Source organism: Plectropomus leopardus, chromosome 9 (genome assembly GCF_008729295.1).
Source record: "Plectropomus leopardus isolate mb chromosome 9, YSFRI_Pleo_2.0, whole genome shotgun sequence".
Taxonomy (NCBI): Eukaryota; Metazoa; Chordata; class Actinopteri; order Perciformes; family Serranidae; genus Plectropomus; species Plectropomus leopardus.
The window spans coordinates 22174646-22197341 of record NC_056471.1 but is presented as its reverse complement, the minus strand read 5'-3'; the positions used below and the strand labels follow the sequence as shown (position 1 = coordinate 22197341).

At 39.8% G+C, this 22696-nt stretch overlaps 2 protein-coding genes across 3 annotated transcripts in view; one reads left to right on the top strand and one right to left on the bottom strand.

Moving 5' to 3' along the window:
• Positions 1-2470: 2470 nt before the first annotated feature.
• taf7 (TAF7 RNA polymerase II, TATA box binding protein (TBP)-associated factor) lies at positions 2471-16594 on the bottom strand. Its single transcript, XM_042492752.1, has 12 exons — positions 16429-16594; positions 15081-15157; positions 14910-14988; positions 13543-13676; positions 13154-13274; positions 12961-13019; positions 12399-12471; positions 10176-10289; positions 8110-8298; positions 3905-4017; positions 3254-3313; positions 2471-2858 (listed from the first exon to the last, which is right to left on the bottom strand). Exons 1-12 carry the CDS (start codon positions 16445-16447, stop codon positions 2814-2816), a joined length of 1083 nt encoding a protein of 360 aa, XP_042348686.1. The 5' UTR covers positions 16448-16594; the 3' UTR covers positions 2471-2813.
• Positions 16595-17686: 1092 nt separating this feature from the next.
• slc9a6a (solute carrier family 9 member A6a) overlaps positions 17687-22696 on the top strand; it is a 34540-nt gene continuing 29530 nt past the window's right edge. For both annotated transcript variants that reach the window (XR_006106098.1, XM_042492751.1), the window contains exons 1-2: positions 17687-18080; positions 22304-22503. Coding sequence is in view for 1 of the 2 variants with exons in the window: in XM_042492751.1 (XP_042348685.1) it covers positions 17786-18080; positions 22304-22503 (495 nt within the window). In the remaining variant the exon portion in view is untranslated. The remainder of the gene's footprint in view (positions 18081-22303; positions 22504-22696) is intronic.

Here is a 22696-nt window from a genome sequence, read left to right as displayed (position 1 = left end):
GGCCAACTATCAAAAACCCCAAAACTTAATGATCACATTAGACAGTGAAAAGCAGCAAATTCAACATTTGAGACTCTGGAAACAACAATTTTTTGGGGGAATTTTGCTTAAAAAATGAATAATACGGTTCTATTTAAAGGTGCCTTTCAAAGCACTCAAGGACACGTTACAAGACACGATAAAAAAAGGAAAAAAAGCAGCAATGTATCCATAGATCATAAAGTCAAACCATTCACTAATATACAATATTAAGCCTGGAACATCACACACACACACTTTAGACAACAACACGTCACACTTGCGACACACAGATGTTTTTTGAAAAAAAAAAAAAACTGACAGTTATAATGCGTTGAGGATGAGGGTGAGATGATAAGGAAACACGTAGCTGTGGCTCTATTAGCAGATATTACTGGCACTTTTGTGGAGAGAGATGTGGGTGCTGGAGGGTTCAGGAGTGGTCGGTGTGTTGGGTGTCACATAAAACTGTTCCTTGAAAACTTTAGTATGTCCAGGGCCATGTTCCAATAATCTGTTGGCGCCTCATGACGAAGCTGTCACTGTAGGACTCAATATGTAGGCAAGCTGTCCCTGTCAGAGAGCGTCTGGCAGGCGGGCTGTAATGGCTGGCAACTGGGGCAACCCACCACAGCCCTGTGTAGTTTCATACCGCTCTAACACCGGATGGTGAACGATCTGTGCCTGTGCAGCAAAGTATGATGTGGAAATACGCATGAATTTTGATATGACTGTTCTCACAGCAGTTGCATGGCCAGTGATTGCATATGCATCAGATTTCAGACCACATATGAAAGTGGCCCAGAACCAACTGCAAAAAATTGGTATTCTGTATCCACACAAATCAGATCTGTATCACAAGAGAGCAGAGGGAAAAAAAATCGGATTTGGGCCACATTTGCTCATAATGTGGACGTAGTCTTTGTGTCCCTGTTTATTTTTAATCTTTTATGACATACTGTGTATGTGCCAAATGCTATTTTGAGCATTTTGCCTCAAAATGCGTCATTTCTTTTCCTGTAGTACATACAAATATTCCTGATGACTAATCTTAACAAACACTTAACCAATAAAATGATGAATAGCTAATTGCCCATCACATAAAGCCATATTTGATTGCTCTCTTTTGTGAGGAGCTAGCAGAGCAATGTGGTAGAAGGTGTATGTTTGGATATGTTTACTGGATTTTGAACCTGTAGAGTTAAAGACTATGGTTGAGGTCTAATTTGTTCATTTAACCTTTTACGCTTTTCCTCGACAGGTCAGGGTGGTCTTGGACACGCTCAATCTGAAAACAGTGCACACTGTTTTGCTCTGGTTTCTTGGTTGAACAACATGTTTCCTGGAAATGGCCTTGAGGTATGTTTCTCCTGTTTGGTGGGTGTGTCAGCGCTGTACCCAATCAGCAGCAATGTGTATATAATCCAAAGTCTGGTATATCTTTTACTTTTTGCAGTTTTGCAATTGCTTTGGCAATGTAAATGCAAGCTTTATCACATCACCAAATCCCTTTTGAATTGAACTGAGTTAAACCTGGCTGTAATTAAAGGCAGTGCCCCTGCATAACACCTACCACTGTTTACATATGGGGTGTCAAAAATATGGACCATGGGCCACAAACGGCCTGCCAAAGGGTCCCATCTGGCCCTCTGGACTACTTTGCAATGTGCAAATTTTCAGATAAGTCATTAATACTAGTATCTAATTTTAGTAACTAATTTTTTATCTCAGAGAAATTAAAAAGTAAATACAAACAAATTGTGAGGCGAATGTAGTTATTCTTTGATTTTTTTGGGGGGTTTCTGGAAAAAAATTATATAGATAACTCCTGACATTGACATTCAGTTGAGGACATCTCTGACAGAAACAAAAATCAAGCTTTTTTATTGTATAAATGAAGAAATATTCCAAAGTAAAAGTCCCACATTTGTCTTGAATTGACTTTAAATTCGAAAACCAAGGTGCTGTAAAACATTGTTCCATAATGCCTGACAATAACTTACATATTTGAGCTCAGGACATCTCAAACTACACCGATGCTATAAAGATCAAGCATTTTTACTGTATCTAAGTTAGTTAAGTTGTAGAATATCTAATTGATTTACTGAGCTGGCCTATTTGGCATCATATTGGGCTGTATGTGGCCCAAAACTAAAATGAGTTTGATACCCCTGGTTTAAATAAACAATTTTTCACATTTTATCTGAACTGAACACAGTCCTGGTGTGGAGGTTAAAGCTTTGTTTAAACATGTGCTAAGGTCTTCAGCTGTTCCGTATCTCTCTTGAAAATGTATTTAAATCACCAAATCACCATAGCAGGAAAACACTAGACCTTGCTGCCGTGTCCAACTCTTTGAGGAATCATCCACCAACAGTAAAAGCACATTTATGGCCAATATCAAACTGCCCTTATGTAAATCCATGCCCAAATATATATACAAGAGACAGTATCCAGTTCATTGACACTTGTGTATCACTGTAATTTATTCTCCTTACAGGTAATAAAATACAAAAAAGGTGAGTTGGCAGAGAAAACATTTAACAAAATATTCACAGTTGTAGCCAATCAGATACTTAAATCATACAGTAACAAATTTTGCCAACCTAATAAAAAGCAACGACTTTTAATACATAAATCAGTATGCTGTGTGGCAAGACAAACTGAAAGGAATGACACAGCAAGTCAGCTAATAAAGACTCCCTCCTCCTCAGGATGAAGGCTTCTCCTCCTCCTCTTCTCGAGTGTGTGTGTGTGTGAGAAGCTGAAGATGACATGAGGCTGCCCCCTGGTGGTCACTTCTCAATCAGTGAGTCCAGCTGCTCCTGCAGGGAGGCCAGCTGTTGGAGCAGAAAATAGACGTGTTGATTGATGCCCGACAGCCCCGGGGTGTAATTGGAGGGTAAGTGGATGATGATTAACATGTCTTTTCACATTAATTTGCTGCCTTCATTTGTCAATACAAACAACGACCCAAGACAGTGGGTGGCCTATATGCCATCACTGCAAAAGGGGACTCTGCTGGTAGCTGCTATAAATTAAATTTCTGGTGATTGAATTTGAACTTTGCTATCAGGCACGAAAACTGTTGGGTCTAAAAAGGACAAGAGAGCACAATGCCATCTGCTAACACGGCATTTGACATTCATTCAGGATAAATTCATGCAAAGTGCTGAAAGCTGCAGAGAGCTCACAGCAAGGCACTGATCCACGGCTTTTACGAAAAGGTTCTCACCTGCTCCATCTCGCGCTCCTCCTGCTGAATAATCTCATCCAACAAAGCTTGGAAGCGGTTCTGTGAGAAGAGAAGAGACAAACAAGATTTGTTCGAGTCGACATGCTGAGCCTCATTAAATTGTGATGGCTTTAAATGCACGTCTGCTCGGGCTGCTCATGTCACCATCTCCTCTCTGACAGAAAGGCCACTTGGAATGCCAGTCAGAGACAGCTGACCTTTTCGCTGCGACTGTGATAATAACGACTGGAGATGGGGCTTTGACGGTCTCAAAACAACGGGCAATAAGAGCTCTAAATGGCAACGTAAAAAGGGACACGTCTGCTTATGTTTCGCTCATTGTAAAGACTCCACTAAAGAGCGCCTGGCAGAACAATGAATTTTCATGCCACTTTTTCTGCATAGAAATGCGTATATAGTAACAAGCTGACAGGATAAATAGCATATTTAAGGCTTTAAAAAGCAAAAAAACACGGTTTGTAATCAGCTGTTGTTTTTTTATGTTTTCACTTCACTGTTGAGAGAACTTATGCTGCATGAAGACTTCTGCCTCCGAGCTCATCTGCATGTTCTTGTTTATGTTTCTGTACATGAAGACCTAGTTTCTGAATCAGTGAGAAAACAGTTTGTGTTTGTGTGTTTGCTGCTTACTTTGAGGGCCTGGTTTTCCACTTTCATGATGAGCTCCTCCTGCTGTTTCTTTCGTGCGCGGGTTTCCTGGAGCTTGGCCTTGACACCGTTGATCTGCACCTGATACTCCATAACTGCAGGTAAAACAGCAGGAGGTTCGTTTGTTAAACGCTGTCACAGAAAGCACTCAGACAGTAGGGATGTTCCTAATGACTGCTTTCCTTAACGTTTAAATGGCAGTTTAAACTCTACTTGTCGAGTCATCTAAAATAAGAAAATGCTAAAAAAAAAAAAAAAAAAAAAAGAAAAAGAGGTCGAGATTGAACAAAGTTAAATCTGTACGGTTAACACTTTGGAACCTGAGCAAATTGGTTTAGATTCTTTCAATGACATGGAGACAAGACGATGAACAACAAATACAGTCTTAGGGCCATTTTTCCCTATTTTTGGATAATTTTTCTAATAGTCCTCAAATCTTTTTGTAAAGCTTTTCCCCAGTGTTTTCAAAAAAAAATCTATTTGCTCAGGCTTTAAAGGGTCCAATAGTTTGTCAAAGTTGTCTGAACGCAGCACAAGAAAACTGATGTCTACCCAGATTTCATCAGTGTGTGTACGGGTTTTTAAACACGGGTAAACTGGTAAACTTGCTAAAAATAGGCTATAGGTGCCTTTATCATTGCAGCATACGAGCAGCAGCTTTCTGTGTATGTGTTTTTTTCTGGTGTGTCACATTCAACATCACAGATAGGCCAAAGAACAGGCTGGTGAATAGTAGAGGGCACCATGGTTTGAAAACCTTGCAGTGGTTACTTCTTTTTATTTATCTCTTACTAATTCAATCTCTTTCAAACTCGGTGCAGACTAATTTGGATGGATGTTCAGGGGCTGTGGATTGTATTTGGTGACGGCGCATTATTGAGTCTTGCCGGTCATGGGGGTTAAAATTAGTGTTCACACGGGTGTTGTGTTTCCATCGATGCCGATCTGAGCAGACAGCGCTGAATACCTGTGACTGCTGCAGAGTCTTACGACTTTGGTGTGAATATTGATTATAACCTTTCCCGTTATATTAAAAAGCCAAGTGTTAGAAGGTTTTTTGTGCAGAGGAAAGTGTGTGTCTCTCCTGTGTGTGCTTGGGGTCACGCAAAATGCTTGAATGACGCAGAGTACCTAACCCTCAAGTTCTCAATCAGCTATACCATATTACAGTATTTTGAGGACTTAAATGCATGAATTGAATGATTATTAGATCCCAGGCTTTTATTTTATTATTATGCCTATTATTTTTAATGAAATACACGTAGCCTTTATATTTAGACCTGGGATTATTCATAAAGCATTTGTGGCTGAAGCCTCAGAGACCCAGAACTAACAACGCCACTGGCTGACAGGTTCTAGCGTCAGTCTTTACATCTTTACTCTTATTATTTATCATTCACTTAAAGTAATATATTAAAATTTAGATACATTGCAAAGGCAATATGGAACACTGTGCCTCCTGATGGTGAGCCAGAAAGAGACTTCCTGTATGTCTTAAATGTCAGGGCCCTCCTCCACCACCTACCCTGGGACACAGGACAGACTTGGGGGCAATAGCGGTTAAATTTGATAACATTTTTGTCAATCAGTGGTGACTGTGTTTGATAGGTAAAGCTCCTCTCTCGTTCAGCGTAGTGAGAAAACATCAAGCAACTGATGTGAGTCTTAGAGTGCACGTGTGTGTTTGTGCGCTTGTGTGTGAGAGCGAGAGTCTTTGATGTTCAGAGCAGCTGGTTAGTCACGCATGCCGGTCCAAAGTTCTCCTGTTTTCCTCGGGGGTATCTTATTACGTTTAACTGACTAATATTCCTTGTGCAGAATAGCGAGGGTGGCAACGTTTAATCGACTGGTCGATTAATTGCACACATCCCTATAATCCATGTCATTTATGCTTTCTTGTGCAGTGAAGATTTGACAGGAAAACAGAGAGAGATGATGTGACATAATTTGAAAGCGACACTAAACTCACAGAGGCATGTGGATAAGATATGCACCTTAGCTTGCTGAACCACAAGGATGCCTCCATTTCAGTTGACAAATTGCAGTTAATGGGAACAACAAATCCATTTAACAGGACGTGAGCCAGCAGGCCGAAGCACTAAAAGACACAACTAAATCAGTCTGCTCCGGGCTCCACAGAGGGTTCTCATTAAAACCAGCCAAAGTGATTGTGCCTCACAACAACAACCTGTGGCTCCATCACCATCACCATCAACTACCTTCCAAACTAATTGTGCTCATCCTCTGCGCCTCCATGACTGACTCTCAATCCTCTGATATTGGCCATCTAATATGCAAAATCAAGCAGGGAGGAATCCCGGCAGACTCATTTATTACAACTTTGCAGGGCTGCCAGGAACACACACAGCAAGACTCCGGCTCTGCTGGACAGTAGTGTTGCTGACTGACGGCTCCACGTATGTAGATAAGGAGGAATTGAGCTGTCGGGCTGGACAGCTGTCTGGGGTGCACGCTGGGCCACAACACCTGTCAGACTGTTTAGTCGAGGAGGAGAGCTGTCTGTGTGCATCTCTGTGGGCGAGGGCGCAGCATGTGTGTTTAAGTGAAAGTAGGGCTACGCATGAGTGTGTGTGTGATGTCTGGCCTAGAAAACTCAGCTCTGATCAACTCCAGACACCTGGCTAAGCTTATTTTTGACCTCTGCTTTGACAAGTATCTAAAGGGGTTTGATTTGATTTCAAGTCGGACTGTCTCTGGTCTCATTCTGAAATCAGCATGCCAAGTTCTCGGTCATGACCGCTACGACCAAAAAAATGACAGACTATAAGTTGCCAGAAAGAATCAGCATTCAGACAGAGGTGTAAATGCAAATTGCAAGCACAGCAGGAGAGATTGCGTAATTCTAATGCTGCATTTAATACCTCCACCTACACACACACACACACACACTTTCCAGAATAACTTACATATGCTGACTTTTTGAACAGATGTACATAAACACACACCTCCCACTATATGGAAATACATCCATAGGTTATATTTCAAAGACTTTCTACTTGTGTTTCATTTACAGTATTTCAACATCTTTTTCGGACCTTGACTTATAAACTGTAAACAATTTGCTAAGTGGTGTAAACTGTATTTCTGACTACAAGTAATACACCATATCAACAGGGCTGCAACTAATTAATCTGTCTGATTCTTTTTCAATTAATAATTCAACACTGAAAAATGTTGACCCAATGTGCTATGTTGTTGTTCCTAGAGTCCAAGCTGATGTTGTGAAACTGCTTTTTTTTTCGTCCAGCCAACAGTCCAAAACACAGTTTGAATTTTAAGGTTCTGTTTACATCATTCAGAGCATTAATATATCAGCAAACCACTATATGCTACGTAAAGATGAAGTTAAGTTATGATGTCACGCTCCCTCAAGCAGTTTTCTCATATCAACTGCGCACAATTTTCAGGGTTTGTCTTTAACACACGTAACACACAAAAGAAGATTGTCTGTCTGCGTCAGAAGCGTCGTCACCAACTGGAAATACTCGGTTTAGGTGAGGATTGGCTCCTGCGTAGAGCGTGCAGGAGGCAGGATATGACGCAGATAACACAGCGGTCACATAGCCAGTTGGTCAGCTGGTCATTAACAACAGAGTCTCTTGCCATTTGTCTGCCGATGTCAGCTTTGGCCTTTACTGACAGAGGTTCCCGAATCTCGTCATCACTTCAGTTAGACATTGTTGTTGCTGTCTGCGTGTAAATTACTTTTTTCCGTCACCCTTTGGATGTTTGTTTTGCTCTGGTGACAGAAATGTCATCAACACACCCGCTCACTCGCAGTGAATTCTCTGGACAAAAGCCTTCTCTATTCACACATGAACTCAATCGGACATGACACAGCCTGTCCATTAGTGCACGTGAGTCCCTGTGTGAGTGTGTGTCACACTGGCTAGCTAATTGCTGCTGCTCTGCATTGTGCTTATATGGCGGTAACCACCGATAACGCAGGTGGAGTTGTTGCAAAAGCGTAACGCCAACCCTCCAGAGAGAGGGTGGAGAAGCCAAGACAAGAGAGATGTTTAAGAAGCTTGAACTAATAATAATATTAACATGTTGGAAACGTACTTCAACAAGCTTTTCCTGCAATATCTGTCAAAACCTGTAAATCTTTAAACACATTTTATATGTTTTTCCAGATCTGTATAGAAACCCTGATATTATCTCACCTATCTGGTTGTTTCTGTCACTCTCATTCTGTGTAGAATCGGACTCGTTGAGCTTCTCCTGGAGCTGTCGGACCAGATCATCCTCCGTGTCCATGATATTCAGGTAATCGTGCCGCTCCCCATCGTCCTCCTCATCCTCACTGGAGCTGCTGATGTCGTTGAAGATCTCCCTCAGTTCGTCACGCTGGACTGGCCATGCAGAATGCACATTAGTGTTATTAACGTGGACACAAAGATGGGAACAGATAGAACATGCTGGGGTTTGATTTAGGTCACAGAGACAAACGTCTAGTGAAAAGCAGAAGTTTGGAGTTTCGTCTCGCATGACATGAACCAGGTGAGAATAATGTGGACTCCAAATACTCAGCATGAGAACAGACAGGCGAAGGAGTTCACAGAGGTATGAAGTCTAGATTGTTGTATGGTACGTTTCCATAGCAGGAGTCAGTGTTTGTTTTTTTTAAATAGTCCTGTTCTTGAAATGTCTTTCCCACAACCCCGTGCTACTACATTTTTAAAAAAGACATATTAGTCATGCCACTCATGCACACCCGTCACTGAAGTACCTATAAGTGTAAGCACTTACTATGCACCGAGGAGGTCCTTCAGAGGCAAAAATAATCTTAAGGCCAAAGAGTAACTAACGCTTTGGTGCGCTCCATTTCCATTTCAAACCACTGGGGCAGAGGCTATCAAGAGTGACAAGGGCTGTGTGCATGTTGAAAATGAAGTAGGAAACCTCTGCTGGTGAGGTGAAGAGAGTATCAAAGAAATCATTGTACAACAGTCAGGTCAGTCACGAGAGCAAACTGCCATTTCAAAGTAGATGCACATTTTTAGCTACAAAAAAAAAAAATCAGGCCTAGTTTATTCGCCATTTTAAACTTACACTGTAGATTTACATCAAAACTGACATGGCCTTTTTGAACTTGTGTTATAAATTGGTAAATATTAGCTTATTAAAGATATTTCAGACAGAAATGCCAAAGATACTTTTAAAGGAATCCCATGCCTCCAGTAAATGACAGATTTAAAAAAAAAAAAAGAGAAAGTTCTTGCTGAATTGAAGTCGCAGGAGTTTAACGACAGCAACTATATTAAAAAATCCTGTTAACAAACTCTCGCACGACTTGTGCAGTTTAATTTCCAAGTCTAATTTATCCAGCCGTATGCTCAGTATTTCCCAAACAGCCCTTTCCAACAGGGAACTGAACTGAAAGTAAAATTATTGATGCTTTCTTAAAATCCAGAATTTTAAAACCTCACTGAACACGGGTGCTGCTGGTCTAAAGCTGCCTAGATCACTTAGTTTGTTTGTATAGTTGTGTGACTGGTGTTTTTAGGAGTTCAGATTTACCAAAGTTACACAATAACACAAACAAACTGATCGAAGCAGTGGTAGACAGCAGCCTTCTTGTTAAGCAAGGTAAAATCACTGTTTTTGTCAATGGATTCTGACATTAAAGAGAGCATAGATGAAGATTAACTTTAAGGTCAGTTTCCCATCAAAAAAGGGCTGTCAGTTTGTGAAGTACTGAGCATACAGCTGGATAAATGCAACTTGAATTATAATGCACAAGTTGTGCATGGTCATGGTGTTGAGTTTGTAAACAGATATTTTTGATGCCGTTTTGCTGCTGTTTATCATCAAAAATGTTTTTAGTTTTTGGATTCTTCGTTCACCTGAGGCATGCAAGAAAAGTTTTCTTCATAATGAATTCAGTGTAACACGGTGTGAGTGACTGGTTTTGAAATTGTAATTTGGAGGGTGAAGTATTCCCTTAAGATAGATCAGAAATGGTTTCTCCATTACTTTCTTTTTCCACTCGAGAGCAGTGACAATTTAATGTCTTTAAGGTATAATGTCCTACATGGTGCATATCTTGTTCCCTTTTAAGCGATCCTCATCAAAAATGTTTGTTACATTATAATGTTTGAAGAATAATATGACAATCTATCAATATTGCCTCAGAAATAAAGTATCATTTGTGTTTTACTGCTATGCACTCTGAAATCACCACATCTTACTCCCCATTATTTACAAATGAAAAATGAGTTTCTCTTACCAGAGGACCCGTGACCCATCTTGTGTCCTGAGGTGCCAGGTGAGGAGTCCAGGTTGGCCAGAGAGCCGTGCTGATCCGCCTCCTTGGACTCATCCTCTGCTATGATTTCCCACCCTGAACATCATGTGGTAAGGTCAACGTATCATCTCTGTATATTCCCCTCAACTCTTAGAAGTCCTACATTAAAAGACTCATGTTCTTTCAAAACTCCTCTTTGAAGTAGACTTGAAGGGCAAAAACCGGATGATACTCCAAAGAACTGTCTCAACTTTAACATTCATTAGTGTGTCATGTGTGTGTTTGCTGCTGCATGCAAACGCTGAAGCTATCATTAGAACCCAGCTTCACTGTGAGCAACTAAGCAATGATAATGAACAGTCCATCTAAATTAACACACAGCAAGCAGGCACTCAAAGCGGCCCTGCTGTGCTCTTATTCTGTCAGGCAAGTTTAGAGTTTCATTAGAGCGCTAATGGCCTCCTTGCAAAGTGCATCTCTCACAAAGGCATCACACAGAGTCAAGTCAGGTGAGCCAGGCAGGAGTCGGGACACCCGGTTGGGCCTTAGATCATCCTGTTTTGGACGTGAGATGGGAATGAGGATATGTTTGTCCTAAAACAACAAAATAGTACAAACTATGTGAGGCATCTTAAAGGTCCAGTCTGTAGGATTTAGGGAGATATATCGGCAGAAGTGGCATATGAAATGCGAAGTATGTTTTCTTCTTAAGTATATAATCAATTGTGTTTTCGTTACCTTGTAATAAGGGATTTAAATCAACATAGGGAGTGGGCCCTCGTTCACGGAGTCCATTATGTTGCACTGCCATTTTTCTACAGTAGCCCAGAATAGTCAAACCCAACACTAGCTTAAGAGGCAGCCATTGGCGTCCTTGTGTCGACCACCACTGTTAGCAGGCCCTCCGCAAAAAGTGGCATTGGAAAGACAGATTTTTTAACGTTAAAACTGCTTTAATCTGTGTTTTTACCGGTGTGCTTGTTTTGGAGAGAGAGACCTCTGTGGATAACTTGCCTCCCAGTAAAACCTCCTGAACACCTCGATCAGGAAAAAGTGAACACACATTCGCAGGTGCTTGTTGGAGACAGGACTAACAGTGTCAGAGATACACTGATTTGTAACCAGTCCCTCTGAGATTTTGCAGGCTGTTTTAGGGATTGTTACAGCCTGAAACACCTGATTTCACAACAGCTTTTCTAAAACTGTTGGATCAAAAAGGACAAGAGAGCACAATGCCACACGGCATTTGATATTCATTCAGGATAAATTCATGCAAAGTGCTACAACTTTTAAAAGAAGTTGTAACACTGTCTCAGATTGCTCAGTATTGCTTTTGTGAGAGATCGGGGTGTGTTGGGTGGATGGGGCCACTGAGAGGTGATGATCAGCTGTTGTTATTGTTCAAAGCAGCGCTGAAGGACAGTCTCCATGAGCTCCTGTTTGCCTGGCACAAGCTAACATTGCAACAGCAACTCACATCAAACACAAAGCTGTTAAACTGTGTGTGGGGGACTCTGTTCCAGGTGCAGAGCTCACACTCCTGCAGCTGCAGTCTTGTGATGAACAGAGAAAGAGTAGGGCAAAGAGGGGCTGAGCGAATCAATATGCTGCGTACAGCTCTACAAAGAAATGAGATTTTAACAGTTTTAAATGGTAATAAGACTAGTCTGAAGAAGAGCATGTAGCTCGAAAGGTCACTTGAGAATAGCTCAATAAAAGCTGCAGGGGGAGCGGACTTTTCTGTTATTTGCTTGTACTTTGTGTGGGTCCAGCACCTTTCTCATCTTATGAATGTGGACATTTTCTACCTTTTTTTACCTATTTCAAATGGTGAAATTTGCAGTAAGGTTGGGGAGTTGTGCAGAATTCACAGGGATTTGCTCAGTTTGTATTAGTTGTTGCAATCGCAACACTGCACCATCCTTTAGGGACTGTATAATGTGAAGCTGCTTTATTCAGTGTTTTTACCAGTTTTTAGGACTGTCCCAAAAACCATTTTCTGGGCTGCAGAGGTTCCCCATGAATCAACAGCAAATAACTGGAGCTTCGGTCTGAAATGGCAGAAAGCTGAAATGGCTCCTCCTCTTCACAAATAATACTATTTGATTCTATATGACCAGCTGTTTCTTGCTGTTTTATGACATTACCACCAATGTTGCTTTGCAAATGTATGTGTAGAATATACGCAGGTGTATAAAAGGATACGGACACTGACAGCCTCAGCGTCTGTGCTCAGCAGTCTCTTCACCTCCTTTTCTACATCAGGAGATTCAATGTACTGTGAGAGAAAGAGATCGGGTTACATATGGTGTTGGCAGCATCTCTCCCACTCTCTGTCTCTCACTCACTCACTCTCTCCCTCACACACACACACACACACACACAGATAGCAGCTGGCTGCATGCCAGGAAGCACATTAGCGATTAAAAACAGAAGGGGCCAAATCAATATGGCTCGGCTGTGCACCTTCAGGAAGATTTATTCAGAAGACAAAGTAGAAGTGTAGTGCTCAACCACACTCGCTTTCACTTTGATCAAAGCAATAGTGAAATTGCTTTTTTTGCATGCCTTTGGGGCAAACTAAGACGGAAAGGCTTTATTTATATGTAAATCTTAGTTTTCACTTTCACCACAGTCCCTGTTTTATGAAATGTAAATGTCTTGTTGGAAGAGAGCCTGGGAAAGAGATGGATCATCAGACGGGATGCTAAAGAGATGGATAGGAGAGGGGAGGGGAGCGCCAAAGGGGAAATGAAAATGTCAAAACCTTCTTTTTTGCCGTTTTCCGAAATCTCCTCTTGCGTGTGTTCTTCAGAGGGCAGGTGACTGAAGAGCAAAACAACAAGATTAGTTAAGTCAAAATGACTCAATCAGCTGTGGAAGGCAAATTATGCCTCCTGAATTGCTGATGTGCCAAGTTGTCAGTGCTGACAGCTCAAAAAGCTGTTGTGTCTACTTACTGCCGTGGTTCCAAACAAATTTCTTGTCCTTGTCTTTGTCCTTCTTCTTGCTCTTAGGGTCGGTTCCTGTTGGCTCCTCTAAAGGAGGGTAAAGGTCTCCATCTAGTGTACATACCAGCATCTAACCCGTGGAAGCAGAAATGGTAAATTACTCTGCATTCTGCTGATTACTGTTGTCATATTGGAGATTTATAACAAGAAAAGCTGAGACAAATGTTTAGTTTTAAATGTTAATGTTACAAAAGTACTTTTTATTTACAACTGGTACCCTAAACTTAATGACAAATATGTATCTAATGTTGACAATGTGCTGCTCTATTTGGCTTTTTATTCACAATCGTCATCCTAAACTTAAACAACAAATGCAGCCAATGAAGATGATGCTTTACCTGGCAGACATCAGCAGTCTTGTAAAACGTCTTCTTGTCCACCGTTTTTAGAGACTCGATCATACAGGGCAGATCCACCAGTTTGCAGGCCAAAGGGACGCGGTCTACTCTCACGATGCCATGACGACCATCAGCTACAAGTAAGAGAGACGATAACAGATTATAATGAGATGTCGTGTGCGTGACAAAGCTCAGCATTTCCATTGGGACACTATTGAACAGAAAACATGTTTCTTAAGACACGTATATCTTTAGATGATTTACTAGTAAAGACTATGATATTTGCACCTTGACAATAGTTAGTAATGTACAGTGTTAGAGAGTAGTGACAGAAACCAAATACAGCTCAACTACTAGTTTCACTATAGATAGATAGATAGATAGATATACTTTATTGATCTCAAAACTGAGAAATTGGGGTGTAGCAGCGCCATACATACATACATAACTGGGTGGCAGCTTAACTAGATTCAAATCTCTGTAGCTCTTTTAGTAATTACTACATTGGGTCATGTAGTTTGTGTTACTAATAACAAACTACATATTCATGGTATTTTCATGCTGTGTTTTGCCAAACATTAACAGCATAACGCTACAGCTCACTGGCCACAGATGTCATTTAGTGGCAATCATCTGCTATTTGACTAAAATCACCTCTAATTTACAACTGAAATGTCTGCCATTGAATACTGTAAATTTTCCTTAAAGTTAAGTATTTTTTCTGATTCCGCCCCAATACTTTCTACATATTATATCGTTAAAACTCATCCTCAAGCCTCCCTGATTCAAACAAATCTACATTTTACTCAGTGTCATTTCAGTTGTAGCACCGTGTCACAATATGAGATACCAGACACAGATTTTGATAATTTCCTGATATGTGGTTTGATTGTAATTTATTTACTTTTTGAAACTAGTTTTACTTTGACAAGCGAACATTTTTTGCGGGTAGTTAAGATGCAGTTGAACTACTTTTAATTGTGAAGAATCCACTAGTTTGGTAAACCACAGTTTCAACGTGGCCTCCCCAACAATGGGAATTAATTGCAACAAAACCGAAAAGCCATTTCCAATTTACCAAATATCTACAGTTGAAGAATATTTGAAAAATTTCAATATTTATTGAAATGAAACAGAGTCAGTGGTGCAAACCAGAGATGTATCAGTACAATTACAAACTACAAAGACCTAAAATCTTACTTACTCTGTAAAAATATATTTCCATTTCACAAGTTCTGGGCTAGATTTCAAATTTGATAACCTGACAGCTTTCATATGAGAGAGTTTGGTGTGACAGATTAAATTGGTGTTTGTCACACAGGTCAGACGTAAAAACCAGCGCTAAAACTACTGATGAACCAGCTTACGGTGCAACTCGATGGTGAGTCTGTCCTTCATGTTCATACTGCTTGACTGGGCAATCCTTCTTACAGTTGAGGCATACTCCTGTAAAAGAAAAAAAATCCACATAATTTTTAGCAAACAGTCACACTGAATTTTCATAGAAATAATCTGTTTCAGTTGTAAATCAGTCTCACTGTAGGAAGCCTCAGGACAAACTGGCTCTCCAACTCGTAAGGAGCATCCTCCTTACTTTTTGAGCCGACCTTCCCACCTAAAATCAAAACACACAAAACACAGCAACAAAGTGGTCAAAGCAAAAGGCTTTCTTGTTGTCTTGCACATATTTTTTTGTACGATTCACTTGAAACACACAGTGATTACTGACAGCCATATGATTCAATCTATGTGGTTTAAAGGTGGGTGCTCGTTTTGCTTCTTTTGTATCAATATTTGAAATACAGTATGCTACTGCTTGGATATTCTAGTCTTTTGATCAATCTAATGTCATATTTCTAAGCTTTTAAGACCCCTCGCTCATGCTAGGCCTCTTTGATCATCTCGAACCACTGCTAAATATATGAATATAAGCTTATTTCACATTTTAGCTTTAACTTGTTTTACATTTTTTTGCAACCAGTATCCTACTATTTCTTTTTTGCTTTGATTTCAATGTGTAGGGTTCTTGTTATCAGGGTGACTACAGGTATCTGACACTTTTTTTTTCATTTTATGCCTTTTAAGACCGTTGAAAAATATTACTCTGTGAAGTTTAAAACTAATTTTTAGTCAAACAAAAAAAATTTTTTCAAGCATTGCAGGTAAGTATACATGTGTACAGTATGTGGTCCTGTGCAGGTTTTATGTAGGGATATGGTTATTATATCCCCACATAAAGGGGATAGATTAATCTACATTTGCAAGCAGGTAAGTGAAAAAGAAAAAGAAATTAAAAGATGGATAAATCAAATTCAATAAAATGTTTGTGACAACTGAGACCATATACTTTCAAATGCAAGACTATTTAAAGACTTCTGATGCCTGATATTTATAAACTGGTTACACGTTGGGTTGACATTACATTTTCTTCTTGTACATTCAGACCATTGCACTTTTGGAGAACATAATACATTTTTTGGTTTATTATATTTTGCTGTTAACTATTACGTAGTCAACAAGTAATAATAACGCATTCAAATCAAAACCTCTTCTCAGCCATCACCATCAAGAAATATGAAGACTCGCCTCGCGTTATATCTCCTTTACAACAGATCGTGCGTTATAATATTATTTGTCACAGTTTGTGTACCAGGTTTATAACGACCTGTGCGAAATGCTTCAGACGACCCTGAATAACTGTGAATTATGAATACTGTTGTTTATATCTTGCGGCATCCAAATTATCGTACTTTTCCCTGTTATTTCTTGTAATACTGAATTCATGTCAACAAAACTGCATTAGCAAAAGCAGCATGTTTACAAAACATAGGGCTAGCTATCGTTAGCTTTGTTGAGCTAAATGAATAGCACGGGATTTTAGCGTACCTTTCAGTTTAGATGTCATCTCTGTTTTAGCAATCTCGACGGCGCAACTGCGTGAATTTGCCTTGATGATAAAAATAACGCCCGAAGACGTTGATTTTGATCGAAAACACAACGCAGCTTAGTTAGCCGAAGCTGGCATAAATATGATCGAGAAGAAAATGCTCAACGGTGATGGACGCATTCAGGTACTCCGCGGAAATTTCTAAATTTTTCAGGCATAGACACGTTTTCAGCGCAATTTCCAGCACATTAGGGACATTTTGCACCTTATAATATAAAGGTAGCCCAGATAAATAAATTCTTAGAATGTAACAGTTGGGTCATTTGTGTGTGTGTGTGTGTGTGTGTGTGTGTGTGTGTGTGTGTTTGTGGTTGTGTGTTATTTTGGGACACTATGCTGTCTGACACTATGTTGACAATTTTGTACATGAATAATTACAACTTTTGCTGCTTTTAAGTATAGTCATTTTCCCACGTTGGCTTTATTTTTAAGGAGTAACTATTAGCACATGTAAATTGTACCTTCGAAAACACTAATTTCCGATAGTCAGGAACGTCACATTTATCCTCCCCTTATCGCGAGATGTGGCAACCAGTCTCATGCGTGTAATGCATAGTCTGGGATCATGTATCGCGAGACTTATACACTAAGTTTTCGTTATGGTTTTTATTTTCGGGGTAAAATATAAAAAAAACAAATAAACACACAAAACAAGCAAACAAATAAGTGAAACAAAAATATAAGCATTACCATAATATTAAAAATGCAGTCAGCAGTTGTCGCATAGTTGTGCTATTTGCATTGTTTGTGAAACCAACTGCCGTTTTAAAAAACACTCGGGCCAAAATAGGAGTTGTTACATTTTCTACGAAATAAGTTTCATTAACATTTAATGTTAATGTCGCACAGAAGCCTAATTGGTCAGTTTCTCAGCGATAGACGAACATTTTTTCAGATACTTATCTCACATCCTGTTCAGAATGATTAACAGTAAAGACTTCACAATAAGAGTTCTCAGGTATAACTATTACCATAAGCTACGGAAATGCCCCGTAAAAAAACGACCACATCTATTTCTTTGTTCATTTAAAAGTCGTAAAAAACATCACAATACGTTAGACTAAGATGCATTTGTCGGGGTTGATTTTAAACTAACAACACATCGATATGATGCTTTTACACTGAAATAAACATTGTACACTTTCTGGAAAAAATAGTTTTCACCTCCGGGTCGAAATCTACTCTGTTGCTGTCGTCTATTTCCTCTCTACTCCCCCCTGTTCGTGAATCATATCAGCACAAAGTTTGCTTTTATCCACGACGACATCGCGGCCTTTTGACCGCCGAGCAGCCGAGATGGTGTTTAAAGTGACTGTCAACAGCGCCTGGAGGGCAACGAGGACGCTGTGGCTGCTGCTGCTCGTGAGCCTGTCTGTGAGCATCTGTGTGTGCCGAGCATCTTCACCTCAGGAGGAGGACAGTGCCATGGAGAACATCGTTACGGAGAAAAAGGCTGAGGAGAGCCACAGGCAGGACAGCGCGGACCTGCTCATCTTCATCATGCTCCTCACCCTCACCATCCTGACCATCTGGCTGTTCAAACACCGGCGGTTCAGGTTTCTGCACGAGACCGGGCTGGCGATGATTTATGGTGAGATGCTCCGGCGTGACCGGGAGACGTCATCAGTGTCATTACTGTCGTTTTGTACCGGTGATTATATCTGAAGCGACTGCGTATTAATATCTCATTTCAGTCTTTCAGTTCCGGCAGTAAGTGAGTGATATCACCGTGTATTTGGGGCTGTTGCAGCTAGATATTGCATGATAACAAGCTTAGGGACTGTTCTGTATTTATCAGAGGAGAGGGGTAGCTGGGGTATGACTTCGTTTGTTTTACACTCCTCTAACCTGCACATTTTTAACTTTGCACTTCTTTGACTTGGGGGAAATGCACAACTCTCTGTGACTGATATTGGTTTTTCATGGGCCGATACTGATTATTAGTACTAAATGAGATCGATAACCAGTATTTGGAACCGATATGTATTTACAGTATGCTGAAATCAAGAATTTGGAATATAACAAACACTAACAGAAAATTTTGTTTAAATGCCTTTAGCAAATGTTAAATCAAAACTGAAACTTTAGACATCATATAGAGCAAGTTCCCAGCAACTTTTTTTTATAAAGTCAAGAGAAAATTTAAATAAAAAATGTTTAATTACAAATAGCTCCCTGAGGTTTTACAAAATAAAAGTTTGTCCCATGCTGACACTTTCTTGTATTGCAGACTGCCTTCCCTGGTATTGGTTGAGTGTAACGCACACTTTTTCATTAATTAATTTTATCGGCGATCATTAAAACAAAACACTGCCAGATATCGGCCCCGATAATCTGTTGACCCTCCACCATAAATTAGTGGTAAAATTTTAAAGTGTACACTTTGTTGTTTGAAAGTTAAAAGTTGAAAACAAAATCTTGGAGCTGAAAAAAACCTTGGTTTCTCACTCTTGTCATGCATACTTGTTTGTTAGTTTAAACAGTTAGTTTTTTGTTTTGCAGAATTTTAAATGACATGTAACAATGTGATTTTGATGGCATATCAATTTTTATATCCAGGGCTGCGTTCAGCCCCTAACAAAATATTTTTTAAACAATCAGTGTTATGGTTGAACACCCTGTTTGGTTCGGTGGGTGAATACTGCTGGGGTTTTTTTTAGTTTAATTCAGAAGGCTTTATTGGTGTGGGAAAAGTTACGTCTGCATTGCCAAAGCAAGTGTGAAATGAAAAAAGAAAGTACAATGAGTAAAGCTTTATCAGAATTTGGTTTATTTATATGTTGCTACTGGTTGGGTTCACATCCAACATACCCGCCAAACATGATAAGATGTATACCTCAAAGCCTGCAGCACATCATTTCAAAGAAACATGTTCAGTCCAGAAACCATAGCAAAATGTTGCACGCTGTTTTAGATATGAAATATCACTATTTTAATCTTAAATTTGGTCATGTTTTTTTTTTCTCACGGAAGCGTTCGTCCCACAGTGTGTTCAAGGACAGTTGCAAATTTGAAATCTAATGATTATTTCTATTTTTTCTGGCAATGATTAATGGTGTAATTTTGCTCCTGGCAGGTTTGAAATGCAAATTTTCCTTAGAAATCAGCAGTAAAATGAATACAAAATACCTTCATTTAAATTAGTGTGTCCCTTTATGCAGCCAAAAATAGGAAACATAAGCCCCTACCCAGTGCTTAAAAAATTGTTAAACATCCCGCCCCTCTTTTCATCACTCCCTCCCCTCTCATGAACAGAAGTATAAACACCTTAAAAACTTGCATCTAAGTAGCTAAGTGACTTAGGCATGGAAAAGCCAGCCCAAAATTTCACTTCTCTCTACTATGTTGTGGTTAGGCCAAGAGCAAATATGCTTGAGGTTATCGAGCAGGCTGCACAACATGTGATTGACTGCTTCCTCCTTCACTCAGACACCAACATAAACCATTCTTACACCTCATAGGACAAACACCATTCACTGCTGTCATTGGCTGTCAGATCTTAGCCGGCATTTCCTGAAGTGTTATCGAAACTGTCCTGAGTAGACCTCTAAAATAAGTTTATGAGTGGATAAGAAGTTGCTTGTGCTGTAAGGCAAGGCAGCCACTCCTGACCATCAGACATGTAATCTTTACAAATGCACTTACAAATTAAACGAGTAAATAAACAAATGAGGGAATGAGTAAGTGAGAAGGCAAAATAAACAAAAATGATACAGCAAAGTATATGTAAATACACACACAGATCTAAAAAGCAGTTCCTGATTATTATAAAGCAGGTTTATTTATATAGTACATTTCAGCAACAGGGTGATTCAAAGTGCTCTACATACAAAGTAAAAAAAGAAACACTTTGGACAATTAAATTCATGTAAAACAGCCGTTAAAGTGCCAAGAGGAGAATTAAAACAAGCTAAAATACAATAATATAATAATGTTTAAAATACTAGAATAAAAATTACAGTCCAGCATAAGAAGGGAGTAATTCTTTGATTTAATAAATGGCAGCTGCAAACAGAAGTTTAAGCCTTGATTTAAAAAATGATAAGAGTTGGAGAAAACCTGCAATTTTCTGGGAACTGTTCTGCATATATGGACCAGAAAAACTAAATGCCGCCTCTCTGTGTTCGGGGGACAGAAAGCAGACCTATCTGAGGTGACTTGAGGGGTCCAGATGGTTCATATAATGTAACAGAACATCAGAAAGTATTTTTTTCTCAAACCATTCAGTGTTAGATATAAACCAGTGGTAGACCTTTGTAATCAGTCCTTTTGCAGACAGGAGGCCAGTTTAAAGACCTCAGAACTGGAGGGATGTGATCCACTTTCTTGCTCTTGGTGAGGACTCGAGCAGCGGCATTTGGAATCAGCTGCAGCTGTGTGATTGATTTTTTTAGGGAGGCCCATAAAAACAGATAAGATAAATGCATGGATGAGTTTTTTAGGATCCTGCTAAAACACAAGACCTTTAATCATTGATAGTTTTTAAGCTGATTGTTGGCTGACTTTGTAAGAAGTTATTCTCTTTATAGAAGTATTTAACTGTTGGATAGATGGTCTTTTCATTAAAATAGGCTGCAGTAGACAGACCAAAATACTGTTGAAATTGCATGACATGAGAAAAGAGAGAAAAATTCTTCGCTTTAGCCCAAAAGGTAGAAAACCTAAATCTACCTGAATGCACTGCACCGGACCAATAAACACTCCTGATGATGGCGATGTAAAGCGAGTTTCCCATCTGAAGACAATATGGCGGCCGGCTGGTAACAAATGATGTTGTATTACCATTAAACAGTTAACTAAAAACATTTGAGGCCAAAAATAGACGACACAGTGACAGAATCTTGGCTTATATTTGGTCAGCACTGCCTAGTTTAACAGTTTAATCTGAGAAATGTGGATCTCTCTTCGATCCGTCCTAATGTGGAGGTAAAATCTGTACTGTAATTAACAGCTCTAGAGCTAGCGGATGATGACGTTTTGCATTATCAGATGGATTTGAGCTGAAAGATCTGGATGCTGGAAAGCTAGAGAGAAGTTTAACTGGCTTGATCGTTGGTGTTTCACTGTAGCAGATTCATATTACATTCAGTATCTACAAGAACCCAAAGAATACAAAGTTATTTTCACTTATGCAGCCCGGTGTGCCTTTTCTACAAAAGACGTTTCGACATTTCGTAGTAGTAAAAAGCAAGTTAATAACAGTGATAATGGATTTTTTTAAATGTGTCAGTTCCAGGCTGCAGGTTTTATCACCCTGGCTCAGTGGCATGGTATGTGTAACAGTGTTAGCGTTTCCTGTTTGATAAGTGGAAATTTCTGCTGAAAAAGTCAAAGACCTGTTGTTAAAAAGAGCTGGCATGATTAAACTTCACTTGATCTCTCTTATACTCTCGTGTAAGCTGTATTGCATCTGTTTGGGCGTCAGCTTATACATTAATATTTAGATAAGCATGAAGTATATGGTGACATGAAATTCCCAGCATATTTTCAGTCAACTTCCTCCTGAGTGCGGGCCTTTTATTCCCAGTTTGTCTGGCTCATATTTAGTCATAGAAGAAGCTGACCTGTATGTCTTTTAGCCTTTGTGAGTGGGTGTTCAGCTTTGTGAAGCTAAGAATTTAACTTTTTCTCCATTTCCTTTCCAGAAAATAATCCCACTGAAACATTTGATGGCCCCAAAATCAAAGCGTGTCCAAATTCACTCCTCTACTGACACCTCGTCATTGATCTTGGCCTCCTTGTTGCAGCTATGATTTACATTAATCAACTCTCCCCACTTTATCCTCTTTATCTTTGCTCTTTTTCCTCCCGCAGGTGTCCTTGTTGGCGTGGTCTTGCGTTACGGCATCCACGTTCCTCGGGACATTAGCAACGTCACGATGAGCTGCCACGTTAATGCCAGCCCCGCCACGCTGCTGGTCAACGTCAGTGGCAAGTTCTACGAGTACACTCTGAAAGGAGAGATCAGTGCCAACGAGGTGAACGACGTGCAAGACAACGAGATGCTACGAAAGGTACAGGCCGACAAATGTGGCGTCTGACCACAAAAACCTGCATAATACCACCACTGTCATGTTCCTGTAAAACGTCTACAGGTTCAATGTTTTTTCTACTGTCAGTGTTGCAGCTGTAACATGTGGAGCTGAATCAGTCAGTTGACTAATTGATAAGTAATTATCTTCAACTTAAAATTAATCGGCATGAACA